This window comes from Lonchura striata, chromosome 15, assembly GCF_050655825.1.
Source record: "Lonchura striata isolate lonStrDom1 chromosome 15, ASM5065582v1, whole genome shotgun sequence".
Taxonomy (NCBI): Eukaryota; Metazoa; Chordata; class Aves; order Passeriformes; family Estrildidae; genus Lonchura; species Lonchura striata.
The window spans coordinates 4,417,852-4,443,117 of NC_140717.1; the positions used below are offsets into that span (position 1 = coordinate 4,417,852).

The window sequence follows — 25,266 nt, forward strand, 5'->3', positions numbered from 1 at the left end:
CAGGATAAGGCTGATTTATAAGCAGAACAAGGCCGAGGCGCTGCCGGCCCAGGGAACCGGCGGGGGGGGCCGGGAGGGACCGGAGGGGCCTCAGGGCTGGGGGGTGGGGGCCGGGCCCTCAGCGGGACCCCGCGCCCGCGCGGGCCGTCACCTCGCAGCTGAACTCCATCTCGGCGTCCATGGTGGCGATGCGCACGGTGAAGGTCTTGGGCTGCTTGCGCTTGAGGGAGCTGAAGCTCATGCGGGACGCGATGGCCCCGGCCATGGCGGCGCGGCACGGTCAGCGCGGCGGCGGCGCCATGGCGGCCCGGCCCCGCCCCCTCCGCCCCGCCATTGGCCGCGCAGCGCGGCGCGCCCGCCCCTCCGCCCCTCCCAGCCAATAGAAATGGGTGTGCTGAAGAGGCGGGAGGAGAAGCGGCTGTGATTGGGTAGTGGGGACGTCGCTCAAGAGAAAGGGCGGGGTGAGGCGGGGCCATGAAGAGCGGTGTGAGGGAGCGATGTGGCGGGGTGGTGTCGCCCCCTGGTGGTGGGCGGAGCGCTCTGCTGGCGGGGACGAGCGCCAGGACCCGGCACCGGGACACCGGGACGCGGGAGGGAGGGACACGGGGACACCGGGGCACCGGGACACCGGGACACGGGAGGGAGGGACACGGGGACACGGGGACACCGGGACACGGGGACACGGGGACACGGGGACACCGGGACACGGGGACACCGGGACACCGGGACACCGGGACACGGGAGGGAGGGACACGGGGACACGGGGACACCGGGACACGGGGACACGGGGACACGGGGACACCGGGACACGGGGACACCGGGACACCGGGACACCGGGACACGGGAGGGAGGGACACGGGGACACGGGGACACCGGGACACCGGGACACGGGGACACGGGAGGGAGGGACACGGGGACACCGGGACACCGGGACACCGGGACACCGGGACACGGGGACACGGGGACACGGGAGGGAGGGACACGGGGACACCGGGACACCGGGACACCGGGACACCGGGACACCGGGACACGGGGACACGGGGACACGGGAGGGAGGGACACCGGGACACCGGGACACCGGGACACGGGGACACCGGGACACCGGGACACGGGGATACCGGTACACGGGGACACCGGGACACCGGGACACCGGGACACGGGGACACCGGGGCACCGGGACACCGGGACACCGGGAGACGGAGAAACGGGAGGGAGGGACACAGGAGGGAGGGACACGGGGACACGGGGACACGGAGACATGGGAGTCGGGGAAACGGGGACACGGGGAAACGGGGACACCGGAACACTGGGACATGGAGACACGGGAGGGAGGGACACGGGGACACGGGAACATGGGAATCGGGGACACCGGGACACGGGAGGCAGGGACACGGGAGGGAGGGACACCGGACACAAAGACACGGGGATAGGGACACGGCGACCCCGGGACACGGGAGGCAGGGGGGATGTCAGGGGACCCTGGCGTGTCCGGAGCCCGTGGGGTGTCAGGGGTCCGCGGGGTGTCCGGGATCCAGGGATGTCCGGCGTGTCCGTGGGGTGGCCGGGACCCCTGGTCAGTGGGGTGTCCAGGGTCTGTGGGGCCCGGGGTCCCCGGGATGTCAGGGGTCCCCGAGGTGTCCGGGTGTCCGGGATTTGGGGGTGTCCGGGGGGTGTGCAGAGCCCGTGGGGCGTAAGGGTCCTTGGGGTGTCAGGGATCGCTGAGATCTGAGGGTTTTGGGGGTCCGTGAGGTCCTTGGGGTGCCCCCAGTGCCATGGGGTGTCCCCAGTGCCGTGGGTGTCCCCAGTAGCGTGGGTGTCCCCGCAGGACGGGGTTCCCTGGGTGACACGGGGTGCTGCCCCCTCGGTGGTTGCCGGGGCGAGGGGACCCGCGCGGTCCCGGGGGCAGCCGAGCGTGGGGGCAGAGACTGGGACCAGCGCCCGGGGCGGGCGGGGACACGGGGCAGGACCGGGACTGGGATTGGGACAGGGAAAGAGACCGGGATAGGGACCGGGACTGAGACTGGAGCCGGGACCGGGATCGGGACAGGGACAGGGACAGGGACAGGGACTGCGGCCGGGACTGGGACAGGGGCCAGGACTGGGACAGGGGCCGGGACCGGGATCGGGACAGGGACAGGGACTGGGACTGGGACTGGGACTGGGACCGGGACTGGGACTGGGACTGGGACTGGGACTGGGACTGGGACTGGGACTGGGACCGGGATTGGGAAAGGGACCGGGACTCAGACCGGGACCGGGGCTGGGACAGGAACAGGGACAGGGACAGGGACAAGGACAGGGACAGGGACAGGGACGGGGATAGGGACTGAGACAAGGACCGGGAGTGGGACAGGGACCCGGACTGGGACTGCGGCTGGGAACAGGGACCGGGACCGGGACAGGGACCGGGGCCAGCGCGGCGCAACGGGCCGGGACTGGCAGCACTAGCGGGACATCGGACGGGGCTGGGAGCAGGACCAGCTGCGGTAACGGAACCGGGACCGTCCCTGGGATGATGGGACGGTGAATGGGACCCGTCACCAGGGCAAGGGGACGGGACCGCCGCCCCGATCGGTGTGGGATAACGGGCTGGGAACTGGGACGGGCACGGGAGAACGGAACAGGAACCGGGATCCGCTCAGAGTTACCGGCACGGGGATAACGGCAGGGACTGCGATCAGTCCAGGGACACTGGGATGGGAACTGGGACCAGTTTAGGGTTACTTGGACAGAAACCGGCACCAGCACAGGGGGACGGGGCGGACCAAAATCCGGCAGGAGCAGGAGGGGGAAGGGAGCAGCGGGAGCCGAGAAGCCCCCCCGACACCCCTGGGGGGACTCAGGCGTCCGGGAGCAGCCCCCGCCCCCGCAGCGGGAAGAACGGGGCCTCTGTCCTCATGGGGACAATGGGGACATTGATGGGGACCCCCCCGCCCCCCGCTGCCCCCGCAGGACCCCCCATGGCAGAAAGCGACGACCCCGCCCGCCGGGACCCCGCTGGCCCCCGCACCCAGGTGGGCGAAGGGGATGGGGGCAGCGAGGGGGAAACTGGGGAACCACGGGGGGATGGGGGGGGTCGTAGAGGCTGGGGGGTTTTGGGGAACCCTGGGCACCCGAGGGAGCTCGAAGGGGGCATGTGGAGCATTGGGGTGTGCGGGGGAGCCCAAGACTCCATAGGGACTTACGGGGCACAAGGGGGGAGCTCTGGGCAGCTGGGGGGGCATTGTGGGGTGCAAAGATAAATAGGGGTAGGAGGGCTGGGGGGCTGTAGGGGTGCTGGGGGGCCCTTCCTTGGCCCCCCGCAATGGGTGACCCCCCTGCCCAGCCCTGCCGGCCCGTGCCGAGGGTCCACGCCTTTGGAAAGGGGGAGCAGGCGCTGCGGAGGGACCCCCGCACCCCCCCCGCCATGCAGGGCTGGCTGCACAAGCAGGTGAGGCAGGGGGCCAGGGGAGGGCTGGGGAGGGGGCTCAGGGGTCGTACGGGGGTTTCTGGGGGGTTTGTGGATTTTGGGAGGACCTGGGGCGGTGGGGAGGAGCTGGGGGGAGGGTCTGGAGTGTCAGGGGGTTATGGGGGTGGGTGTGGGGCTCGGGGGAAATCGGAGGGACTTGGGGGAGGTCGGTGGGGGGTGAGGGAGGGTTGTGGGGTCTGGGGGCTTTGGGGAGATCAGAGACACGTGGTGGGATGGGGCAGCGTGGGGCGGTCATGGGGTCGGAGGTGGAAGAAGGTGCTGGGGGGTTACGGGAGTGAGGAGCTTGGGGGGATCGGAAGGGATTGAGGGGTCTGGGGCAGCAGAGGGTCCCGGGGGGGGGGATGGGCTGCGGGGGCTCAGCCCCCATCCCCCCACCCCCGCTTCTCAGGACAGCTCGGGGCTGCGGCTCTGGAAGCGCCGCTGGTTTGTACTGGTGGATCTCTGCCTCTACTACTACCGGGGTGAGAGGGGCACGGGGGGCTGGAGACACCCGGGGGGCGTGGGGACCTGGTGTCCCTGGGAGGGGGGTCAGCGATCCCGGGGTGTCCCTGGGTCACTGGGGGGTCCCGGGGGGCTCAGGGGTCCTGGGGTGTTGGGCAGTCCTTGGAGAACCAGGAATCCTGGGGGAATGGGGGGTCCCTGGGGCAGTCAGGGATCCCAGTGGGATCAAGGATCCCTGGGGCATTTGGGGGTCTATGGAGGAATCAGGGAATTCTTGGGGATTTGGGGGGATCTCTGGAGCATTGGGAACTCCTGGAGATTGGGGTCTCTGGAGCATTGGGAATTCCTGGGGATTTGGGGTCTCTGGAGCATTGGGAACTCCTGGGAACGGGGGGGGGGGGGGGTCTCTGGAGCATTGGGAATTCCTGGGGATTGGGGGTCTCTGGATGGATCAGGGATTCCCCAGGATCGGGGCTCCCTGGGGGCTTGACGAGGTCCTTGTTGGGGTTCTGAGCTCTGGGGGGCCCGGGAGGTTTGGGGGCATCAGAGGAGGTCCCCGGCATCCCCCTGCTGGTCCTGGAGATCTCGGGGTGCAGACGGGGGCTCCGGTGCCCCCCATCGTGACCTTCCTCTGCCCCCCAGACAGCAGCGAGCAGCAAGTGCGGGGCGGCCTCCCCCTGCCCGGCTACGAGATCCGCGTCCTGCCCGCCGCCCCCCGCGCCCCCCGCGCCCCCCAGTTCCTCTTCACGGTCAGCCCTGGCCCCCTGGGTCCCCAAAATCCCTGCGGGGAGGGGACGGGGCTAGCGAGGATCCCCCTTGGCAGGCTGAACACGCCGGGATGCGCACGTACTGCCTGGGGGCGGAGACCCCCGAGGAGCTGCACGCCTGGGTCTGTGCCCTGCGCCGGGGGGCATCGCCCCTGCCCGGGTGAGGGGGGCACGGGGGGCACGGGGGGCTGCCCCGGTTTATGGGGGGGCACAGAGGGAGCCTGGGCTTCGAGGGTTTTGGGGGATCCCAGGCGGCAGGAGGAGGTGGGGGATTTTTGGGGGAGGGACAGAGAGGGTTTGGGGAATCTGGGGAGGGGGTCACAGAGGGTTTGGCGGGGTTTTGGGGGGCTGTTAACCCTTTAACTCCTGCTTTCTCCCCCCTTCCCAGCTCGGCCCGCTCCCTCTCCCAGCAGGAACTCCAGGAACCCCGGGGTGCGGATCCTCCCTCGCCCCCATTGCCCACGCAGTGCCCGGCTGAGGGGCTCGGGAGCCCACCCGTGCCCCCTCCTTGCTGCCCCCCAGTCCCTCCACGGCCCCACGGCGAGGTGAGATCTGGGGTGGGGGAGAATTCAAATGGGGGGAAATACGAGGGGAGCAAGTACCGGGGTGATCGTGGCGCAGATCTGCGTGGTGAGGGCGGTTATGGGGCAAAATGGGAGGGCGATGGGGCAGAGAGGGCGCCGGGTGGGGGCTCGGGGGCAGGGAGAAGCGGCAATGGGGCAGAGGGGTGGCACGGGCAGAGGGGGCTGTGGGGCAGGAGCGGCTCGGGGTCCGGCCGGAGCAGCGCTCCCTGTGCCCTCCCCCAGGCGCCCCAGGGCCAGCAGGAGCCCCCGGAGCGGGGCTATCCCCCCAGGGCCGGGGACACGGCGGGGACACCGCGGCGACACCCCGAGACCGCGCCCGCAGGTACGGCCCGGCCACGCCCCTTGGCCACGCCCCTTTGGCCACGCCCTATTGGCCACGCCCATGACAGTGTCCTATTGGTCACGCCCCTGGCCACGCCCCCTGGCCAGGAGGCCCCGCCCATTCTGGCCCCGCCTCCCCAGAGCGGAGCCCGAGGAAGCCCCGCCCCTCTGGAGCCGCGCCTCAGCCGCCGCCGGAGCGAGACATCGGGACCAATCAGCCACCGGCCTCTCCAACCGCCTCTTCTGATTGGCTGCCGAGGGGCCCCGCGGGCACCGCCTCCGCTCCGGCATCCAATGAGGCGTCGCGGCGGCGGGAGGGGGGTGCGGGTGGGCGTGGCCGGGCGCGCGAAGGTGTGGCCGGGCGGCCAATCAGAATCACGCTGCTGCAGGCCAGCTTCTGAGGGGGGCGGGGCCGGGGCGCGGGGGCGGGGCGCGGCGGGCGCGCGCGGCGCGCGGCCCCGCCGCGGTGCGGAAGATGGCGGCGGGAGCGCGCGGCGGGAGCGCGGCGCTGCGGCGGCTGCGGGGCGGGGGCGCGGGCGCGGCCCCGCGGGGCGCGCGGTGAGTGCGGACCCCCGGACCCCCGCCCTGACAGCCCCCGCGGCATCCCCCGACCCCTCGTCCTGCCCCGGACTCCGCGTCCAACCCCGCTCCCCGCAGCTGCCCCGGCGGGGACACCCCGCATCCTCCCCCCTGATCCCTGCGGCTCCCCCGGACCCCGCATTCCTCCCGCTCCCCGCATTCCCCCGGGTGGAGACCTCACCTCTGAGCCCTTGAGGCCCGGATCTTCCCCGCTCGTCGCATCACCCGCACCGCGCTCCCCCGAGCCCTCCCATTCCCTCCCGGACCCCGCATCCCGCCGGACCGGCACACCCGTATCCCCTCTGCTGAGACCCCTGAGCCCCACCTTGCCCCCGCACCCCGCTCCCCTGGCCTTCCTGATCCCCCCCTGCACCCCGCATCCCCCGGGCGCGGACCCCCGGAGCCCCCCGAGCGCTCCCCGCGGCGCTCCCGGAGCCGGCGGGCGGCCCCGGAGCGGCCCCGCGGTCGTTGCCTCGCTGGGGACAAAGGTCTGGCCGCCTCTCGGACCCGGGGCCGAGGGGCACCGTCCCCCCCCGCCACTGCCCTGGGGGCACCCGACCTTCGCCGGGGCACCGGAGCCAGCCCCGGGCTGATGGGGGACCCGCGGGACGGGCTGGGGGGCTGCTCCCACCGCCCCTCGTCCCACTGCCCGTGGAGGGGTCACAGCTCCGGAGTGGCCCCTGGGTAAAGGGGATCCTGTGGGGGATGTCCCCTTGCCCGTGGAGGGGTCACTGTCACTGCAGTGGGGCTGCCCCCCTTGTCCCGCACCCCCACACCGGTGTCCTTGCCAAAACCCCTCTGGATCCAGGGGGACAGACTGGAACTGGGGACAGAGCTGGGACGGGGCTCCCGGAGTGAACTGAGCAGAAGCCCACCAAGGCCGGGGCTCCGATGGAGGCAGCTGCCTGCAGGAGTGGCAGCGAGGCCTCTGGATCCCGTTTGCCGTCCAGCCGGTCACTCCCGGCCATCCCCGGTGATCCCCGGTGATCCCCGGTGTCCCCCTGCCCCGCTGTGCCACAGGGGCTACTCCAGGGACGTGGAGGGCAGCTGGTTCCGCTCGCTCTTTGTGCACAAGGTGGATCCCCGCAAGGACGCGCATTCCAACCTCCTCTCCAAGAAGGAGACCAGCAACCTCTACAAGATCCAGTGTGAGTGCTCCTGCCGGGAGCAAGGCAGGCACGGATGGGCTGCACCTCTCACCCATGGGAGCCCGTTCCCGGATCCTTCCCCCGTTCCCAGCCCCTCTCTCCTGTCCCTGCAGTTCACAATGTGAAGCCGGAATGCCTGGAAGCTTACAACCAGCTGACGTGAGCACACTGAGGGGGCTTCCCAGCATCCCAGCAGGGTGTTGGGGTGCTGTTCTGGGCTGGGAGGGGTGGGAGGGTTCGTGGAGCTCCTGGGTGGATCTGTGTCCCTGTTCTGTGCCTCAGTTTCCCTCCCTGTGAAATGGATGCATCCCCCAGCTTGCACCGGATCCTGTCTGGGAGGGCGAAGAGGGGCACTGGGAGGGTTTTGGGGTGCTGACCCCCACCCCAAGTGTGCCTCTCTGTGCCCCCACAGAGAGGAGGTGCTGCCCAAGCTCCATTCGGACCCCGACTACCCCTGTGACCTGGTGGGCAACTGGAACACGTGGTACGGCGAGCAGGACCAGGCAGGTGAGGCCAGGCAGCGGCTCCTGCTGCCACGGGCAGGGATTTCGGTGGGAGTTTTGGGGCGCTGCTCCCCGTCCCCACCCCAAAACCCCTGTTTGCAGTGCACCTGTGGCGCTTCTCGGGCGGGTACCCGGCGCTCATGGACTGCATGAACAAGCTGAGGCAGAACCAGGTACCGCCGGGGTGGGGGCCACAGCCCCGTGCCCGACAGCCCCGGTTGCCCCCACCCCGAAACCCCCGGCTGGGGCTGTCCCCAGGAGTACCTGGACTTCCGCAAGGAGAGGAGCCGGATGCTGCTGTCCCGCAGGAACCAGCTGCTCCTGGAATTCAGCTTCTGGAATGAGCCCCAGCCCCGCCAGGGACCAAACATCTACGAGCTCAGGACCTACAAGCTGAAGGTGGGGATCAGCCTGTGCCTCGTTGCAGGGGGGGGTCTTCAGGCTGGTGTACCCCACTTTTGGTGGGCTGCCCCCCGAATTCCCCCTTCCTGGATGAGGAGACTCCAAGCTGGGCACGCAGGGGGGCTCTGACTGGTTTTCCTCCCCTGTTCCCAGCCAGGGACCATGATCGAGTGGGGCAACAACTGGTAAGGCGCTGCTTCCCCAGTGTGGAGGGGTCCAGGGTGGGGGGAGAGGCTCCCTCTGGAGAAGGGGGGACCCCTGGGGCAGTCCCCCATGTGTCCCCTGCTCCGTGCAGGGCTCGGGCCATTAAGTACCGCCAGGAGAACCAGGAGGCAGTTGGGGGGTTCTTCTCCCAGATCGGGGAGCTCTACGTGGTGCACCACCTCTGGGGTAAGGGGGGGTCACCCCCGGGGGACCCCCGGCCCGGGGGCTGCGCTGGGGGGGCTCAGGGTGCCCCCCTGTGCTCTCCCCACAGCCTACAGGGATCTGCAGTCCCGGGAGGAGACCAGGAATGCAGCCTGGAGGAAGAGGGGCTGGGATGAGAACGTTTATTACACCGGTGAGTGGGACCCCAGCCGCTCTGGGGACCCCCTGCCCGTGCTGGGGACCCCCTAACCTCACCTGTGTCTCCTTTCCTCCCCCAGTCCCACTGATCCGGACCATGGAATCCCGGATAATGATTCCCCTGAAGATCTCCCCCCTGCAGTGATTTGGGGCCGTGCCGGGGGGGCTCCCTGCACCCCCAGGGCCCCCCTGCCCGTGCCCCGGCCCTGCAGGGGAAGGGCTGGGGGGCTCTGCTCCCTCTGGCTCCCAGCTCTCTCCCCCACCCCGTTTTGGGGTGCCCTGGAGGGCAGGGAGGGGAAGGTGGGAGCCCCCCGTGCTGTGGTGGGTGCCCAGGGTGGTGCTGCTGGGGGGGCTGTGCAGGTGGGGGGGGCTTAATTGCTCCTGATGAGCCCAGCGGGTGCCTTTGCTGCCAATTAAATATTTAATATGCTAAAGCCCAGGCCCCTCTCGGGGTGGGGAGGGTGGGACTGGGGGTGCTTGGTGTGACCCCCCAGGCTGGTGTCAGGGGGGCTGCCCTGCCCCATGACATGGGTGCTTCCTGTGCCAAAAGACCTCCACCCATGGGTGCTGGGATACACTGAGGGACCCCCCCAAAACCCCAGTGCCACCAGGGACCCCATCCCATGCACCCCACAAGGTCATGGATACTGCCAGCACCACCAGGGACCCCATGCAATGCACCCCACAAGCTCCTGGAGCCCCCAGCACCACTGGATCCCCCAAGCCAAGGCCCAGCCCAGCCCATGGACACCCCCAGGGCCATTGGGGACCTCATCCCAAGCCCCTGAAACCCCCCAGTGCTAAAGTGGATGCCATCCCATGACCCTCCAAGCCCATGGATCCCCCCAGTGCCACTGGGGACCTTTTCTCACATTATTCCGAACCCAGGGATCCCCCAGTGCCACTGGGGACCCCGTCCCCAGCCCCCGCAAGCCCATGGATCCTCCCACACCACCAATGACTCCTTCCTGTGCCCCTCCCAAGCCCCTGGGTGCCTCCTACCCCACTGGGGATCCCATCCCAAGCCCATGGGTACCCCCAGTGCCATCAGGGACCCCATCCCATGCCCCCCCAACCAAGGGGTGCCATCAGGGACCCCATCCCATGCCCCCCCAACCACGGGGTGCCATCAGGGACCCCATCCCATGCCCCCCCAACCACGGGGTGCCATCAGGGACCCCATCCCATGGCTCCCCAACCAAGGGGTGCCATCAGGGAACCCATCCCATGCCCCCCAAACCAAGGGGTGCCATCAGGGACCCCATCCCATGGCTCCCCAACCAAGGGGTGCCATCAGGGACCCCATCCCATGCCCCCCCAACCACGGGGTGCCATCAGGGACCCCATCCCATGGCTCCCCAACCACGGGGTGCCATCAGGGACCCCATCCCATGCCCCCCCCAACCAAGGGGTGCCATCAGGGACCCCATCCCATGGCTCCCCAACCAAGGGGTGCCATCAGGGACCCCATCCCATGCCCCCCAAACCAAGGGGTGCCATCAGGGACCCCATCCCATGCCCCCCCAACCAAGGGGTGCCATCAGGGACCCTATCCCAAACCCATGGACACCCATCAGTGCTTCTGGGACCCTATCCAGGCTCCCCTATTCCTGTGGGTGCCCTTCTGCACCAGGAACCCCCCCAGTCCCACCAGTGCCCCCGGTTTGTGCGTGTGTGGGGTCTCACATGGTGACCACGCCCCTTTGGACAGGCCACGCCCCCTGGTGTGCGCGGCGGGTCCTCCAGGCCGCTAGGGGGCGCTGCGGCAGCCGCCCCGCGCCGCGCGCTGTGGTCCCGTGACGTCACTTCCGGGCGGCGCGGAGCCGAGGCCGCGGTGAGAGCCGGGGGTGAGGCGGGAGCCCGGGCGGGGATGGAGGGAACGGCTCCGTTCCCTTGGGCTGGGGAGGCTCCGGAGGGGCGGGTCCGTGCCCCGGTGTGCTAGGGGCTTAGTGCAAGTGGAGGGTCCCGGTCTGGAGGGGCGAAGGCGCCGTGCTGGCGGAGCGCTGAGGCCTCGGGCTCAGAGAGAGAGTCCCGGCGTGAGGGCCCGGGGCGGCTCCGGAGGAGTGAGGGGTCCTGGGCCCGGTGCGCTGGGCTCTGGGGCTCTGCAGAGATGGAGGGTCCCGGCTCTGGGGGGCTCGGAGGAACGGACGCCCCGGGATGGATGTGCGGGGCTCTGCGGTGATCTGGAGGAGCGAAGGGTCCCGGCTCTGTGAGGGGTCTGGAGGCTCTGGGGAGGCAGAAGCCGCAATCCCGTGTGCTGCAGCCCGGGGGCTCGGGGAGGGGCTGAGCGCTCGGGCCGGGGTCCCCAGGGAGCTCAGTGGCACTGCGGGGGTCCGGGGGGGCTGTGGTGGAGCAGACCCCGGGCTCTCTGTGCTGCTCGGGGGCCTGTGGTGGGGCAGACCCCGGGCTCTCTGTGCTGCTCTGGGGGGCTGTGGTGGAGCACACCCCGGGCTGGCTGTGCTGCTCCGGGGGGCTGGGAAGGGCTGGGAGGTGCAGGATGGAGGGAGGCACAGGGGACGCTGCAGAGCCCAGGCAGGGCTGGCGGGGGGAGCCCGGGAGAGCCCCGGGCCAGGCAGGTTTGGCCCCCACAGACTGACCCTGTGCCCCCTCCCCAGCCCTGCCGGCAGCACCATGTCCTCCGAGTCCAGCAAGAAGAGGAAGCCCAAGGTGATCCGCACGGACGGGGTCCCAGCCGAGGGCAAGAGGGGCAAGGGCGACACGGACCAGGTACAGACCTGCCCCGGGACCTGCCCACACCCCTCTGTGCTGGCCTGGCTTTCCCTGCTGGAAAACAATGCCCAGAGAAGCTGTGGCAGCCTCATCCTGGCAGTGTCCAAGGCCAGGTTGGATGGGGCTTGGAGAAAAACTGGGGTAGTGGAAGGTGTCCCTGTCCACGGGACTGGATGGGCTTTAAAGTCCTCCCTTCCCACCCAAAGCATTCTGGAATTCTGTGAATTGTGAGATCCAGTTTCCCCCAGCTTCCAATGCCTCCTAAACTCCCGCTGTGAATTCCTAAACCTGCTTCCATCTCTTTCAGGAGACACAAACACTCCTCTGGAGAGTGAGCACAAAGCTGGAAGATCCCTCAGGGATTTGCATGGTGCCTTCAAACCCTCCCGTGAGCAGCAGGATAGTGTAGGATCAGCCAGAGTGGGGAGTGGGGTGGAGGAGGAGGAGGAGGAGGAATCACCTTTCTGGTTTGTCCTCTGTGTCATGTAGATCATGAAATATCCTGAGTTGGAAAGGATTCACAGGGATCCTCCAGTCCAACTCCTGGCCCTGCACAGACACCCCAACGGTGTCAATTCAAATCTATAATAATAAAAGACAGCCTGAACTTGCCAGGTGTTTTAGTGACTGGTGGGTTGGGGATTGTTGGAACTGAGTCTTTTCCCTGTGTAAAGCCATGGGACTCGTGGGTACAGCAGAAATGGCAGCTGGTCTCCCAGAGCCCTTTCCAGAGGGAGGGATGGGATGAGCCACGGGAGGTGTCCTTGCCTTGGCAGGATGTCAGGTACTACAGCGAGGAGAGCGAGGTGGATCTGCGTGACCCCATCAAGGACTACGAGCTCTACAGGGAGACCTGCCAGGAGCTCCAGAGGCTCATGGCAGAGATCCAGGAGCTGAAGAGCCGGGGCATCAAGGAAAATGTGAGGAGAGGCCTCCACGTGTGGTGTAACGTGTCTGTCATTTGGTGTTTCCCCATTAATCCCACAGGAAAGGCAGCAGGAGCTGTGATGTCTCCTGGGCAGAGTCAGGGAAATGGAGCAGCCTCCCTTTGCCAGGCTGCTGGGGCAAGAACTGAGCTCTGGAAATGGAGCAGCCTCCCTTGTCCAAGGCTGCTGGGGCAGGAAGTGAGCTCTGGAAATGGAAGTTTCCCTTGTCTTAGGCTCCTGGGCAGGAATATAGCTCTGGAATTACAATAACCTCCCTTGTGCCAGGCTCCTGGGGCAGGAATTGAGCTCTGGAAATGGAAGTTTCCCTTGTCTTGGGTTCCTGGGGCAGAGATTGAGCTCTGGAATAGCCTCCCTTGTGCCAGGCTCCTGGGACACGTCAGGTGCTTCAGGCTGGATCAGCTCTGTTCCTGCTGCTGAGGAAAAAGGCTGGAGTGATTCTCTAAGGAGCCTGGACCCCCTTCCTGTGATCTGGCAGCAGGAGGCTCCCTCAGAAGCCCCAGTGACATAAATGTGGCTCCCTAGCAAAGCGTGGAGCCCCTTTTGTGGCAGGAATTCCCTGCAGAGGTGGTGCCAGCCATTTCTCCTGCTTCCCACCCCGCAGGCCTCGGAGATCGACGAGCGGCGCGTGCAGAGCTGTGTGCACTTCATGACCCTGAAGAAGCTGAACCGCCTGGCCCACATCCGGCTGAAGAAGGGCAGGGACCAGACCCACGAGGTAGCCAGGAGGGGCTGGGAGGGAGGAATGCAGCTTGGGATTTAGGGGGGTCAGAGATGGGGCAGGTCCTGCCTGTTCTGCGTGCGTGGTGTGAGGGGTTGCACCTCGGCCAGGTCGTGGGGTTTGAGTTGGGGGTTTGTTTGCAGGCTCTGTCTTGGTTTAAAAGCCAGGTGTCTGCTAAGGAAGGCTTCCTTGAAATGGAAATTGTAAACTCCCTGTCTCTGGATTATTATAATTTTGCAATTAAGAGGTTCTCAGGTCAAGATATAGGAATAGGAATAACAGTTCTTTATTAGGAAAATTAAAAATACAAATATAATAGTACAAACAAACAAAAACAAACCACTGCCAGAGTCAGAGCAGCCCTGTCCCCTGTGGGTCAGGGAGGTGGCTCAGCCCCATCCCAGGGGGGCTCAGCCCTCCTGCAGTGCCAGCTGTGCTTCTGCTGGAGCAGGATCTGCACAAGGGGGGAGTTTTCCTCTGGAGCTCCAGGGCTGGGGGAGATGGGCCTGGGCTCCTCTGGGAATGCAGGGGGAAGGAAGCTGCTCCTCTGGGAATGCAGGGGGAAGGAAGCTGCTCCTCTGGGAATGCAGGGGGAAGGAAGCTGCTCCTCTGGGAATGCAGGGGGAAGAAAGCTGCTCCTCTGGGAATGCAGGGGGAAGGAAGCTGCTCCTCTGGGAATGCAGGGGGAAGAAAGCTGCTCCTCTGGGAATGCAGGGGGAAGGAAGCTGCTCCTCTGGGAATGCAGGGGGCAAAGGCTGCTGTGCTGTTCCCAGGTCAGATTGGATCCAGGTAGGAATGCTTGGCTCCTCCCCTGGGCAGAGCATCTCCCATGGATGATGGAATTTTCTCAGCCATGCAGGGACACTCAGTGGCCATGGACAGCAGAGATCTCCTGGAGGGAGGATTGGCTGTGGGAGAGATAAAGAAAAAACTGCCCCATGAACAGCAGAGAACTGCCCCAGCTCTGACAGATGGGGATAGAATCACACCCCCAGCCACATCTTGCAACCTGAGACAGGCTCAGATCTTGATAAACTCCTGCCGGGTGCAGGGCAGCTGTAATTAGATGAATAATGAAGGAGCAGTATCTGCTTTTGTCTCAAGTGCAGTAGGATGGCAGAAACTGTTTCAAGGGTCTGGTGTTGGCAGGTGTAGCAATGGGTGGATGATTGGCCTGGAAGCTCCATACCCGGAGTTCTCAGAGGAGGAACTCTGTACCCCAGCAAATGAGCCCTGTCCTGTGCCTTGGCTTTGAAACGTGCAGGAAGGAGCAGGATCAGTCTCCTGTCACAATCCTTTGCTCCTCCAGCCTTTAAAACGTCATTCTTCCCCTCCAAAATTGTTGCATACTCTAAAACCTGCTGTCCCAAGCTGCTGTAGTGGGGTTGTGGTGGCTCTCTCTTGGTGACTGATTTCCTGCTCCATCCCTGCCCTGGTTGTGTGTTTCAGGCAAAGCAGAAGGTCGATGCCTATCACCTGCAGCTCCAGAACCTGCTCTACGAGGTGATGCACCTGCAGAAAGAGATCACCAAGTGCCTGGAATTCAAGTAAGCAGCCAGGGAGCAGAGGGATCAGTGGTGTGTCTGGGGTGGGTGGGTGATTCCCACCCGTGGGAGCTCTTCCCACATTCCCCGAGTTCACTGTGGGAGCAGAACAGGTGCTCCATGTGTTTGTGATCATGGATTGGTTTGGATGGGCAGGGACATCAAAGCCCATCCAATGCCACCCCTGCTATGGCAAGGACACCTTCCACTGTCCCAGGCTGCTCCAAACCCCATCCAACTGGCCTGGGACATTCCAGGGATCCAGGGGCAGCCACAGCTGCTCTGGGCACCCTGTGCCAGGGCCTGCCCACCTCCCACGGACCAATTCCTTCCCAATCTCCCATCCATCCCTGCCCTCTGGCAGTGGGAAGCCATTCCCTGTGTCCTGTCCCTCCATCCCTTGTCCCCAGTCCCTCTCCAGCTCTCCTGGAGCCCCTTGAGGCACAGACAGTGGAGGTCAAAACAAGTTCAGCTCACTGATGGTGGTGGCTCGGTAGCAGGGCAGGAAGCACCAGTTGGACACTTCTGTGGGACACATTAAGCACTTCCCACTTTTCCCTGGTCTGATCCATGTGTCCTGGCAGATCCAAACACGAGGAGATCGAGCTGGTGAGCCTGGAGGAGTTCTACAAAGAGGCCCCCCCTGAAATCAGCCGCCCTGCCATCACCCTGACCGAGCCCCACCAGCAGACCCTGGCCCGCCTGGACTGGGAGCTGGAGCAGCGCAAGAGGTGGGTCAGTGGTGTTCCCATTCCATGTCCCTGCTCCAGGATCTGGGCAGACACCCAGAGCTGCTGGGAGAGCAGATGTAGGGATGGAGTTTTTCACACCCTCTTGGATCAGCGTGGAGCAGGCATTTATTGTGCAGCTGGGAGGTTCTCTCTGTGCAGAGCTGGGCTCGCTGGGATCCTTGTTCCATAGGTCAGGGAGCTCTCTGGCACTGCCTGAGGATCCAAGGAGCTAAGGGAGCCCATCCTGGCTGGAGCTGCTGCCATTCCATGCCATGGTGTGGAGCTGCCAACCCTCCCAGGCTGGGAGAGCCCCGTGTCCTGCTGCTGGTGTCACCACTGTCCCAGGGCTCAGCTGCTCCTGACTCCTGCCCCCTGGGAAAAACAAACATGACACAGCATTCCTGTGTGTGGATAACAGTCAGACAGTGTCCACCTTCTGGAAAGATCAGTTGGAATGTGCTGGTGGGTGCAGCCTGAGGGCAGCTCAGCAGAGCAGATGAGAGCAGCCTCCAACCCTTCATGTTTCCCTTTTCCCAGATCCTTTCCCTAAAACCTGGTTGCTTTTGCGTGGTGGAAGGCACAGCCAGGATCCTTGAGCTCGCTCTGCTCGTGGCACAGAGGAGCGTTCAGCCTGCAGATCTCTGATGATTGTGTGTAGAAATGATATAGCAAACCTCATGGAGACCCTCAGCTGCACGTTAAATTGCTGAGAAGCCTTGGAATTCCCAGTCCTCACTCTGTGGTGTCTAGGGAATACCCCTGCCCATCTCCCACCACTGCTGAGGTGGAATATGGCTTGTTCAGCTGCTCACAAGCAGATGCCAGTGGTGCTCTGGGCATTTTCTGGTGGTGTTGAGGTTGTTGACATCCATCCATAATTTATGTTGGTGTTTCCAGCTGTGCAACCCCATTGGATTGGCTTTGGATTCTTCTCCACCTTGTGTGAGGTGCCTCTGGAGTGGTTTGCAGGGATTTCAGTAGCTCTGCTTTGGGAAGGTGTGTGAACACTGCAGCTTGTGTAGGAGCCTGTTGGGATATGCAGTGACCCCCACAAATACAGTTTTGCTTGGAAAGAGAATCCAAGATCTGCAAGGTCAGGTCTGTTCCCCTTTGGAGAACCCTTGTCCTGGGGCAGGTCACTTCCACACCCAATTCCCTGCTCCTGCTGGGAAAGGGCTTGCAGTCAGCAGCAATAAGGAGATCTGGCGTGTTCTCCCTAAACACAAGTGTATCCAGGGCTTGGAGCATCGTGGTGGGCTTGCATTTTCCTGGGGTTTCTCTGTTAAACCTTGACTATGTGACATGAAGTGGCTCTGGGGATATGAAGTGACAAAGCCTCTTAGGGAGCTTGGAGAGGTTGTGGCTGCTGGCAGCAGAACGTGGTGTGGGAGCAGATCTCCTGAGGGAAGATCCAGTTGCTGCCCCTCTGCGGAGCACAGCACGAGGCCGAGCTTCCCCTTTTCCTTGTCTGTTTTCCATCTCCAATCAGTTCCTTCCTGCCTCCACTTGCCCTTGGCATTAGGAGCTCTGTGTTTGCCCCATGTCTGAGGTCTCCTGGTTCCTTACATCAGGGCAGGAATGCTGGGGCTCACCATCCAGGTGGACCCCAGCAGGTTTAGAGCTGTGCTGCGTGGCAGTGACAGAATTCCCACCCCTAGGCTGGCAGAGAAATACAAGGAGTGCCTGACCAGCAAGGAGAAGATCCTGAAGGAGATCGAGGTGAAGAAGGAATATCTGAGCAGCCTCCAGCCTCGACTCAACAGCATCATGCAGGTACCTGAGCCCTGCAGGAGGTCACACTGTGAGGGGCAGCTCCTGGGCTGGTTTGGGTTTGGAGATGTTTCATTCCCACTCAGGATGGGCAAGGAGCAGATCTGAGACCCCTCCAGAGTTTCCTTTCTTATTTATGCAGCAATTCCTGCAGAACTGCAGCTGCAGGAGCTGCTAAATGGGCCTTTCCCTGGAGAGCCCCAGCCTCCTGTGACTGCCTTGGGAGGGAAGAACAGGAGAAGGAACTGGGTTATTTCCAGATCCAAAACTTTCCCAGCAGAGACAGCTGCCAGCCCTTTCCTGGGCCTCTCCATGTTTAACCCTGCACCACCTCTGCTGGCTTCATCTCCTGCTCTCTCAGGGTGAGGAGGATGAGCTGTTCCCTTCCCAGTGATGAAGGCTGTCCCTTCATTCCCCAGGCCTCCCTGCCTGTGCAGGAGTACCTGTTCATGCCCTTCGACCAGGCTCACAAGCAGTACGAGACCGCCCGGCACCTCCCGCCGCCTCTCTACGTCCTCTTCGTCCAAGCCAGTGCCTACGGACAGGCCTGTGGTGAGCACTGAGGGCACGATGCCCCCATGGGCCAGATTTCACTCCTGCCTGCAGGAATCACCACTTTTTGGGGGTCTTTCCCTGCTGTCAGATTCTGCTGAGCGCAGAGCAGCAGGGCGGCCCCAAGGCACGGTGAGGCAGCAGCATTTGAAACCTTGTTTGCTCAGCTGCCTCGCTGGAAGAAGTGCTTGGGAAGCTCCCTTCCCACCCCTTCCCCCCTTCCCAAGGTCAGCAGGGATGTCCTTGCAGCCTGTGTGAGCTGGCTCAGTGCTGTCACAGCATCCCCAGAGCTGTCACTCCCTGCCTTGTGCCACCTGTGGTGGTGGGGACCCCAGACCTTGTAGAGGCCATTCCCACAGCTCACCTGGAAATCTTCATCCCCTCAGGAAGCTTTGAATTTTGAGGGGATTTCTGGAGCCTCCCTGAATTGGGAGGGAATTCCTGGAAGAGGTCAGGAATCCCACTGGCCTGTGCACACTCCTGGGTGGTGAGAGCTGTTCCTCTCAGTGCCAGAGAAGCATGGAAGGACACAGTGGTGCTTGGCCACACCAGGTCCCTGCTGCATCTGCAGCCATGGTGACACCACTCCTCAGTCCCTGTTTGTCCCAGCCAGACCCCATCCTCTCTTGGCTCTTAATAAAGATTTGTCCCTTATGTTTTCCAGGGAAAGTTCCTCAAAACGCAGCGTTTTCCTCATTCTCTTACCTCATCCTTCCCAGGAAATTCAGCCCAGTGGTGGCCTCCCAGAACCTTCCAGACAGCCTCTCTTCCCACTGGCCTTTTGCTGGAGCTTCCTTAACCAGGAGCTTTAGGGGCAGGGCTGCTCTGCCCACTGCCTTTGCAGCAGGAGTGACATTCCTAACTCAGTTTTCCTGTCTCCTCTGCAGATAAGAAGTTGGTGGTGGCCATTGAAGGGAGCGTGGAGGAAGCCAAGGCCCTTTATAAGCCACCTGAGGACTCGCAGGGTGAGCTTTGTTGTTGCACTGGGGATTTTTTCCTGTGTGTCTGCAGCTCCTGGGATCTTGCTTTTGTTGGGAGAGGGGTGTCAGTGGGAGCCAGGGCTTGGAAAAAGCCCTGGTGGTGCTGCTGGTGCTGGGAGAGCTGAGCCCTGGTGGTCCCTGCTGACACCCCTCTCTCTGCACAGATGATGAAAGCGATTCCGACGCAGAGGAGGAGCAAACGACGGTAAGGGACAGCACTGTCCCCCTCTGAGTCCTCCCCCAGCACTGCATCAAGGGAGGTTCTGGGAGAGCTGGGGCTGGGAACTGCCCCTGCACGCTGGGAGTGTGTGTGGAAGTGCACTGATGTCAGATCCTGACCTTTCTTAGGAGGAGGGAGCTGCCATTTCCAGTTGGTGTCCCAAATGCAGGAGCAGCCAGGGTACAGAGCTGCTCCTCTGGTGTCCCATCCCTGCAGCTCTCCGGCTGGAGCTGCTCCACTTTGTATAAATAGCCTGAGGGCAGGGAGCTGTGTCCATCCCTTGCCAAAAGCATTCTCTGCACCAGGGCTTCCTCAGCACTCCTGGCAGGAAGTGTTTCTCCTACAGATAATTCCAGCTGGATGCTGAGGAGAGGCTGGAGGTGCTGGCTGCTCCCAGCAGCAAAGCCTGAAGGGGCTCTGGGCCTCCACTGCCAGCCCCCAGCAGCAGAGCCAGGTGTATGGGGCTGTTCTGTGGGGAAGGGTAAAGGGAAGAGCCTCATGTGTCCAGAGAAGGGAAAGGAGCTGGGAAGGGGCTCAACCTGGAGAAAAGGAGGCTCAGGGGGGACCCTGAGGCTCTGCACAGCTCCTGACAGGATGGGACAGCCAGGGGGATCAGGCTGTGCTCCAGGGAGCAGGGGTAGGAGGAGAGGAAAGAAGAGTTTGTCAGAGGAGAATATTGGGGAAAATTCCTTCACAGAAAGGGCAGTTGAGCCCTGGCACAGCTGCCCAGGGCAGTGGGGGAGGCCCTGTCCCTGGAGGAATTGAATGGCTGTGTGGTTGTGGCACATGGGGACAGGGGTCAGTGGTGGCCTTGGCAGTGCTGCAGGGGTGGTTGGACTTGATGCTCTCAGAGGGTTTTCCAACCTAAAGGAGTCAGCAATTCTGGGTTCTGCCTCTTGTACTGGGAAAACTTTTGGGCCAGCAGGTCCTTGGCTTTGTCTGCCAAGAATGGAGACATTCCCTGGAGTTGAAGGAATGACAGGAACTGTCAGCTGGAGCTGAGTGAGGCTTTCCTGCTCCTCTCCCTTCCCAGGACAGCTGTGGCCATGGTGCTGGGGGATTGTGGAACTGGACTGGAGGGGAAGAGCTGTGTGCTGGGGAGGTCCATGGGTTGGGGGGGAGCAGGAGAAGGCTCTGACAGCTGTTTTGCCCCGCCAGAAGCGGCGCAGGCCCACCCTGGGCGTGCAGCTGGACGACAAACGCAAGGAGATGCTGAAGAGACACCCCTTGTCTGTCACCCTGGACCTGAAATGCAAAGGTGAGGAGCTCTGGGGTGGGACAGCAGCTCAGGGACTGACCCCAGCAGCACCCTGGGGACCTTGGCAGGAGCTGGAAGTGTGGAGGGGTTTCTCTGAGCTGGAGCAGGCACCAATGTCACCCCTTCTGTGTGGGCAGATGAGAACGTGCTTCACCTGACCTTCCACTACCTGATGAACCTCAACGTCATGACAGTGAAAGCCAAGGTGACCACTGCCATGGAGATGACCACAGCCATCAGTGCTGGGTAAGAAGAGCCCTGTGGGCAACAAGCCTGGAGATCATTGAGCATTGACTGCATGGGGTTTGGGAGCCCTGCAGAGCCTGGAGATCATTGGGCAGTGACTCCATGGGATTTTGGAGCCCTGCGGGGCCTGGAGATCACTGGGCAGTGACTCCATGGGATTTTGGAGCCCTGCAGGGCCTGGAGATCACTGGGCAGTGACTCCATGGGATTTTGGAGCCCTGCAGAGCCTGGAGATCACTGGGCAGTGACTCCATGGGATTTTGGAGCCCTGCAGAGCCTGGAGATCACTGGGCAGTGACTCCATGGGATTTTGGAGCCCTGCAGGGCCTGGAGATCACTGGGCAGTGACTCCATGGGATTTTGGAGCCCTGCAGGGCCTGGAGATCACTGGGCAGTGACTCCATGGGATTTTGGAGCCCTGCAGAGCCTGGAGATCACTGGGCAGTGACTCCATGGGATTTTGGAGCCCTGCAGGGCCTGGAGATCACTGGGCAGTGACTCCATGGGATTTTGGAGCCCTGCAGGGCCTGGAGATCACTGGGCAGTGACTCCATGGGGTTTGGGAGCCCTGCAGAGCCTGGAGATCATTGAGCAGTGACTCCACAAGATTTTGGAGCCCTGCACAGCCCAGAGCTCACTAAGCAGTGATTCCATGGGATCCAGGAACCCTACACAGCCCAGAGCTCATCAGGCAGGGATCCCTCTGCCCCTGTGGGTCCAGGAGCCCTGCACAGCCCAAGCACCTTCCTCCCCCTCTCCTCTGCCATGAGAAGCCACAGTCAGGAGTTTGGGAGCCTCTCAGCAGTGCCAGAGCTGTCAGGAACTGAGGGAAAGTCTCTCCTGCTGACATGCTCAGCCTCCCTCCCACCGGCAGAGCCTGGCAGCTCCCTTACCTGACTGTTCCTGAGGTCACCTTGTCCTGAGCTCCAGAGATGCAGCTGCCTTGCCTGTGCTCCCCAGAGCCTGCTGGAGCCTGATTGGTGTGAGGAAAAGCTGAAGTGGCAGCTTTGGGAGCCTGCCCAGGGAGCTCCCAGCAGCTGCCACTTCCCTGGTGGCTCTCCCTGGGACAGGAGGTGGAAAAGGGAGGAAAAAGGGAGGTGGGAGAAGCTGGCCTGGGCTTGCCTGGGAGCAAGTGCTGCCTTCCCAGCCTGTCCCATTTGCAGCCTCCTCATCCTGTTGGGGTTCTCTTCTTGCTGCAGACACCCCAAACCCTCTGTGACAGCAGCTGGAGATCCTGTCTGGGGCATTCCCTCCCTCCTGCTGCCCTTGGCTGTGTTACCCCAGACCAGGGAGGCTCTGCCCTGAACCACACCCCAATCCTACAGCCCACTGTGCCTGGTCGGTCCTGTGAGCAGTCAGACATGAGGAATTTTGTGGCACTAGAGGGAGCAGCTTCCTGGAAGAGCAGGAGCTGGTGCCCTGTGATTTCCATCCTGCTCCAGGCAGGGAGGAGACAGCTCTCCCTTTGGAGTAGAATTAGGGGAAAGTCATTCTGGTCTTGAACTCATGAAGCTCATAATCCCTTTCTCTGGGCTTGGGGCCTGTTCATGGAGGGATGAAGAGCCCAGGCTGCTGCTGACTGACCTCTCCTCTTTCTGCCAGGGACCTGCTCTCGCCAGACTCCCTCCTCAACTGCCTCTATCCAGGGGACCACGGGAGGAAAACGCCCAACCCGGCCAACCAGTTCCAGTTTGATAAAGTGGGGTGAGTGTCACCCAGGCCATTGCTTGCTCCAGCACAGCAAATCCTCCCTGGCTTGATGTGACCCTTCCTCATTGTCCCCACAGCATCGTGACCCTGAGTGACTACGTGACAGAGCTGGGACACCCCTACGTGTGGGTGCAGAAGCTGGGTGGCCTGCATTTCCCCAAGGATCAGCCTCAGGCATGGCACAAACCCCTCTCCTCTCCCCCACAACATTGGGCTGAGCTTTGGGGTCCCATCCTGTCCCCCTGCTGGCACCAGCTGCTCCCAAACCATGTCTGAGAGGCTTTGCTGGGCTGGATCCGTGTGTGGGGCCACGCTGACATATTTCATGTCACACACGTGATAGTCCAAGCCCTTTTGGTGACTAAATGATGGGTGCCTGTCCCTGTGGCTCCTGGCCTGACATCCCTCCTGCCCACAGCACACAGTGGCTGCTGACAATTCCCTGAGTGCCAGCCACATGGAGCTGACTGTCAAGCTGCTCCGGAGCCGCCTGCAGTCCCGCCTGGCCCTGCACAAGCAGTTTGCATCCCTCGGTGAGTGCTGGGCTCCCCGCCCTTCCCTGGGGACAGGGGTGCAGAGGCAGGGTCCTGCCAGGCTCCCCGCCCTTCCCTGGGGACAGGGGTGCAGTGGCAGGGTCCTGCCAGGCTCCCTGCCCTTCCCTGGGCACAGGGGTGCAGTGGCAGGGTCCTGCCAGGCTCCCTGCCCTTCCCTGGGGACAGGGGGGCAGTGGCAGGGTCCTCGTGCAGGGAAGCATCTCTTCCCTGCACAGCCAAGCTCCAAGTGGCTGTGGTCCTGAATCCCAGTTGTTCCAAGCTATTGCCCATCTTCAGCCAGTGCCTGAACTGGGAGGGAGAGTGGAACAGGAGAGGAGACATCAGCTGGTTGATGTCACATTTGATGGGTGGCAGTGCCACCCTCAGCATTCTCGGTTGTTCCCTCAGCCCTTGGGAGTTGTGGGAATGAAGGAGCTACCCCATTTTGGGTGGCAGAGGAAGGCTCTGACCCTTCCAGTGCCCAGCACGTCTTTGGGAATGGCCATCCCAGCACTGGGAAGTGATGTGGGACGTGATGGGAGGTGAGATGCACACCATGCATGTTTGGTGCCTGTCAAGCAGCCCAGGAATCCTGTGGGATTACAGGCCAGGGATCCAGCGGGATCAGAGGCCAAGGATTCTGTGGGATCACAGCCCAGGGATCCCACAGGATCACAGCCTGGGCCTCTGCTGGGCAGCTGATGGAGCTGCTGAAGGACAGCGTCGTGCCCAGGTCCCGCTTTGGGAGTGTCCCCACTGCAGGAGAGCAGCAGAGCAGTGTCCCAGCCCTGCCCTGCTCAGGGCCCTGTCCTTGCTTTCAGAGCACGGTGTTGTGCCGGTGTCCAGCGAGTGCCAGCAGCTCTTCCCCACCAAAATCGTCTCGCGCCTGGTGAAGTGGACTGCCATTCCCTATGAGGATTATGCTGTAAGTGCTGAGCACCAGGCTGAATCCCTCCCTTCCAGCTCCCTTCCAGCTCCCACGTGGCACTGGAGCCATCATTCCTCCTTCTCCTCTCAGGAGCTGCCCTACACTAAGGATGTGATAGAGGCTGGCTTGGCTGAGGACACTCACCTCTACTACATGGCCCTGATAGAGAGGGGAACAGGTAGGCACCTTTCCTTCCTTTGGGAATTCCAATCCTCATCCCAGGGCAGCTTCATGGGCAATCCAGCTGGCGGGAGGCCCTGTCAGTGACACCTTTTCCCTGCTCAGCCAAGCTGCAGGCGGCCGTGGTGCTGAACCCCGGGTATTCCACGCTGCCTCCCGTCTTCAGCCTGTGCCTGAACTGGAAGGGAGAGCGCAACAGCAGCAACGACGACAACATTCGGGTACTGTGGGGTGGGGCTGCATTTTGGAGGTGTCCCCAGCAGTTCTGTGGCTCTAACGAGGGAATGTTGGAGTGAGCTGGTGGCTGGACGCTCCTGGGAATGCAGAGTAAACATCCAAGCCTGTGCCAACCTCATCCCTGTTTTCCAGGCCATGGAGAGCGAGGTCAATGTCTACTACAAGGAGCTGTGGGGGCCCAAACCTGGCTACCAGCTGCTGACCAACCAGCTGCAGCGCCTGTGCATGGTGCTGGACGTGTACCTGGAGACAGAGCCCCATGATCCCAGCGTGGAGGGGCCCAAGGAATTCCCCCAGGAGAAGATGTGTCTGCGCCTGGTCAGGTGGGAGCTGGCTGGGGGCTGAGGTGCTGCCAGGGACTCTGGTGGCATTGCTGTTCCTGGGAGCCTGTCCTAGAGGGATTGGTCTGCACAGCTGGGCAGTAGCCCTGGAACTGGGTCTTTTCTGGGGGTGCCATGGGATGTTCCTGATCCCTGAGGTCACATCCTCTCCCTCTTCTCTTCTTCCAGGGGTCCCCTGCGCCTGAAACCCTTCAAGTTCAACTACCCCCAGGGGTTCTTCAGCCATCGCTGAGCAGCCCTGGGCCTCACTCTGGGATGGGACTCGTTCACTCTGTGGGAGGAGTGCTCCCATCCTGACCTTTCTGCTCCTTTTACAATATTTTGGGCTTTGTTTGAAGGTTTTGTAGTCAAAAGGATTAAACTGAGCTAAAGAAAAAAAATGCGTGGGTGGCCTTGTCTGTGCAGAGGGGCTGGGATGAGGGATCTGTGAGGGCTGCAGCAAGCCTTGTGTCCCAGCCCTGGGCTCTGACAGCCTTTCCAGGGATGTTCCCTGCCTCCTGACTTCCCTCCCCACCACAGGGACTGGGGAGCTGAGATGGCTAAAAACTGAGGTGGCTAAAAATAGCCCTTTTCCAGAGCCCGCACTGCAGCCCCAGCCTGTCCTTGCCGGCTGGCTGCCATCCCACTCAGCACAATCCCTGCATCCTGGGGGGCTTCTCCCCTCCCCGGCCTTGGAGGGAGCAGAGCAGGGTGCTGGGAGAGGCAGGAGGAGGGTTGGGACACCTGGCTTGTCCTGGTTGGCATCAGGGAGTTGGGATGTGCCCCCTCCCCTGCACCGCTCTGCATGGGGGTCCCAGACTGGTGGAGCTGGGGTTCCATCCCTCCTCCAAAGGTCACTGTCCCTCCTTCAGCCCAGCCTGTCT

General features: G+C 63.3%; 4 protein-coding genes across 23 annotated transcripts in view; 3 read left to right on the plus strand and 1 right to left on the minus strand.

The window, feature by feature from the left end:
* Positions 1-315, minus strand: part of NF2 (NF2, moesin-ezrin-radixin like (MERLIN) tumor suppressor) — a 47,031-nt gene extending 46,716 nt beyond the window's left edge. For all 11 annotated transcript variants that reach the window (XM_021537319.3, XM_021537318.4, XM_085592891.1 and 8 more), the window contains exon 1: positions 152-315. In XM_021537319.3, coding sequence (XP_021392994.1) covers positions 152-265 — 114 coding nt within the window. In that variant the 5' untranslated portion in view covers positions 266-315. The remainder of the gene's footprint in view (positions 1-151) is intronic.
* Positions 316-3,023: 2,708 nt separating this feature from the next.
* LOC146765989 (uncharacterized) lies at positions 3,024-6,044 on the plus strand (the record flags this gene model as incomplete). Its single annotated transcript, XM_085593421.1, has 6 exons — positions 3,024-3,430; positions 3,858-3,930; positions 4,553-4,837; positions 5,066-5,222; positions 5,484-5,583; positions 5,724-6,044. Coding segments are annotated over exons 1-6 (1,062 nt in total), but the record flags the coding sequence as incomplete, so codon positions are not given.
* On the plus strand, positions 6,041-9,212 carry NIPSNAP1 (nipsnap homolog 1). Its single transcript, XM_021537365.3, has 10 exons — positions 6,041-6,140; positions 7,182-7,309; positions 7,423-7,468; positions 7,722-7,816; positions 7,915-7,985; positions 8,071-8,211; positions 8,368-8,399; positions 8,510-8,604; positions 8,690-8,773; positions 8,859-9,212. Exons 1-10 carry the CDS (start codon positions 6,058-6,060, stop codon positions 8,921-8,923), a joined length of 840 nt encoding a protein of 279 aa, XP_021393040.1. The 5' UTR covers positions 6,041-6,057; the 3' UTR covers positions 8,924-9,212.
* A 1,370-nt stretch (positions 9,213-10,582) lies between these two features.
* THOC5 (THO complex subunit 5) lies at positions 10,583-24,783 on the plus strand. 10 transcript variants are annotated; one of them, XM_085592901.1, is made up of 21 exons: positions 10,583-11,007; positions 11,393-11,505; positions 11,816-11,896; positions 12,285-12,428; positions 13,057-13,170; positions 14,623-14,720; positions 15,302-15,448; positions 17,107-17,221; positions 17,638-17,770; positions 18,658-18,735; positions 18,915-18,955; positions 20,129-20,228; positions 20,366-20,474; positions 22,077-22,178; positions 22,262-22,358; positions 22,603-22,717; positions 23,539-23,642; positions 23,736-23,823; positions 23,931-24,046; positions 24,195-24,385; positions 24,572-24,783. In XM_085592901.1, exons 2-21 carry the CDS (start codon positions 11,410-11,412, stop codon positions 24,633-24,635), a joined length of 2,133 nt encoding a protein of 710 aa, XP_085449027.1. In that variant the 5' UTR covers positions 10,583-11,007; positions 11,393-11,409; the 3' UTR covers positions 24,636-24,783. The 10 variants fall into 10 exon arrangements, with proteins under 10 accessions (XP_085449027.1, XP_021393004.1, XP_085449030.1 ...); XM_021537329.4 differs by having other exon boundaries at positions 10,583-10,625; positions 11,394-11,505; XM_085592904.1 differs by having other exon boundaries at positions 10,583-10,625; positions 11,394-11,445.
* The last annotated feature ends 483 nt before the right edge of the window (positions 24,784-25,266 follow it).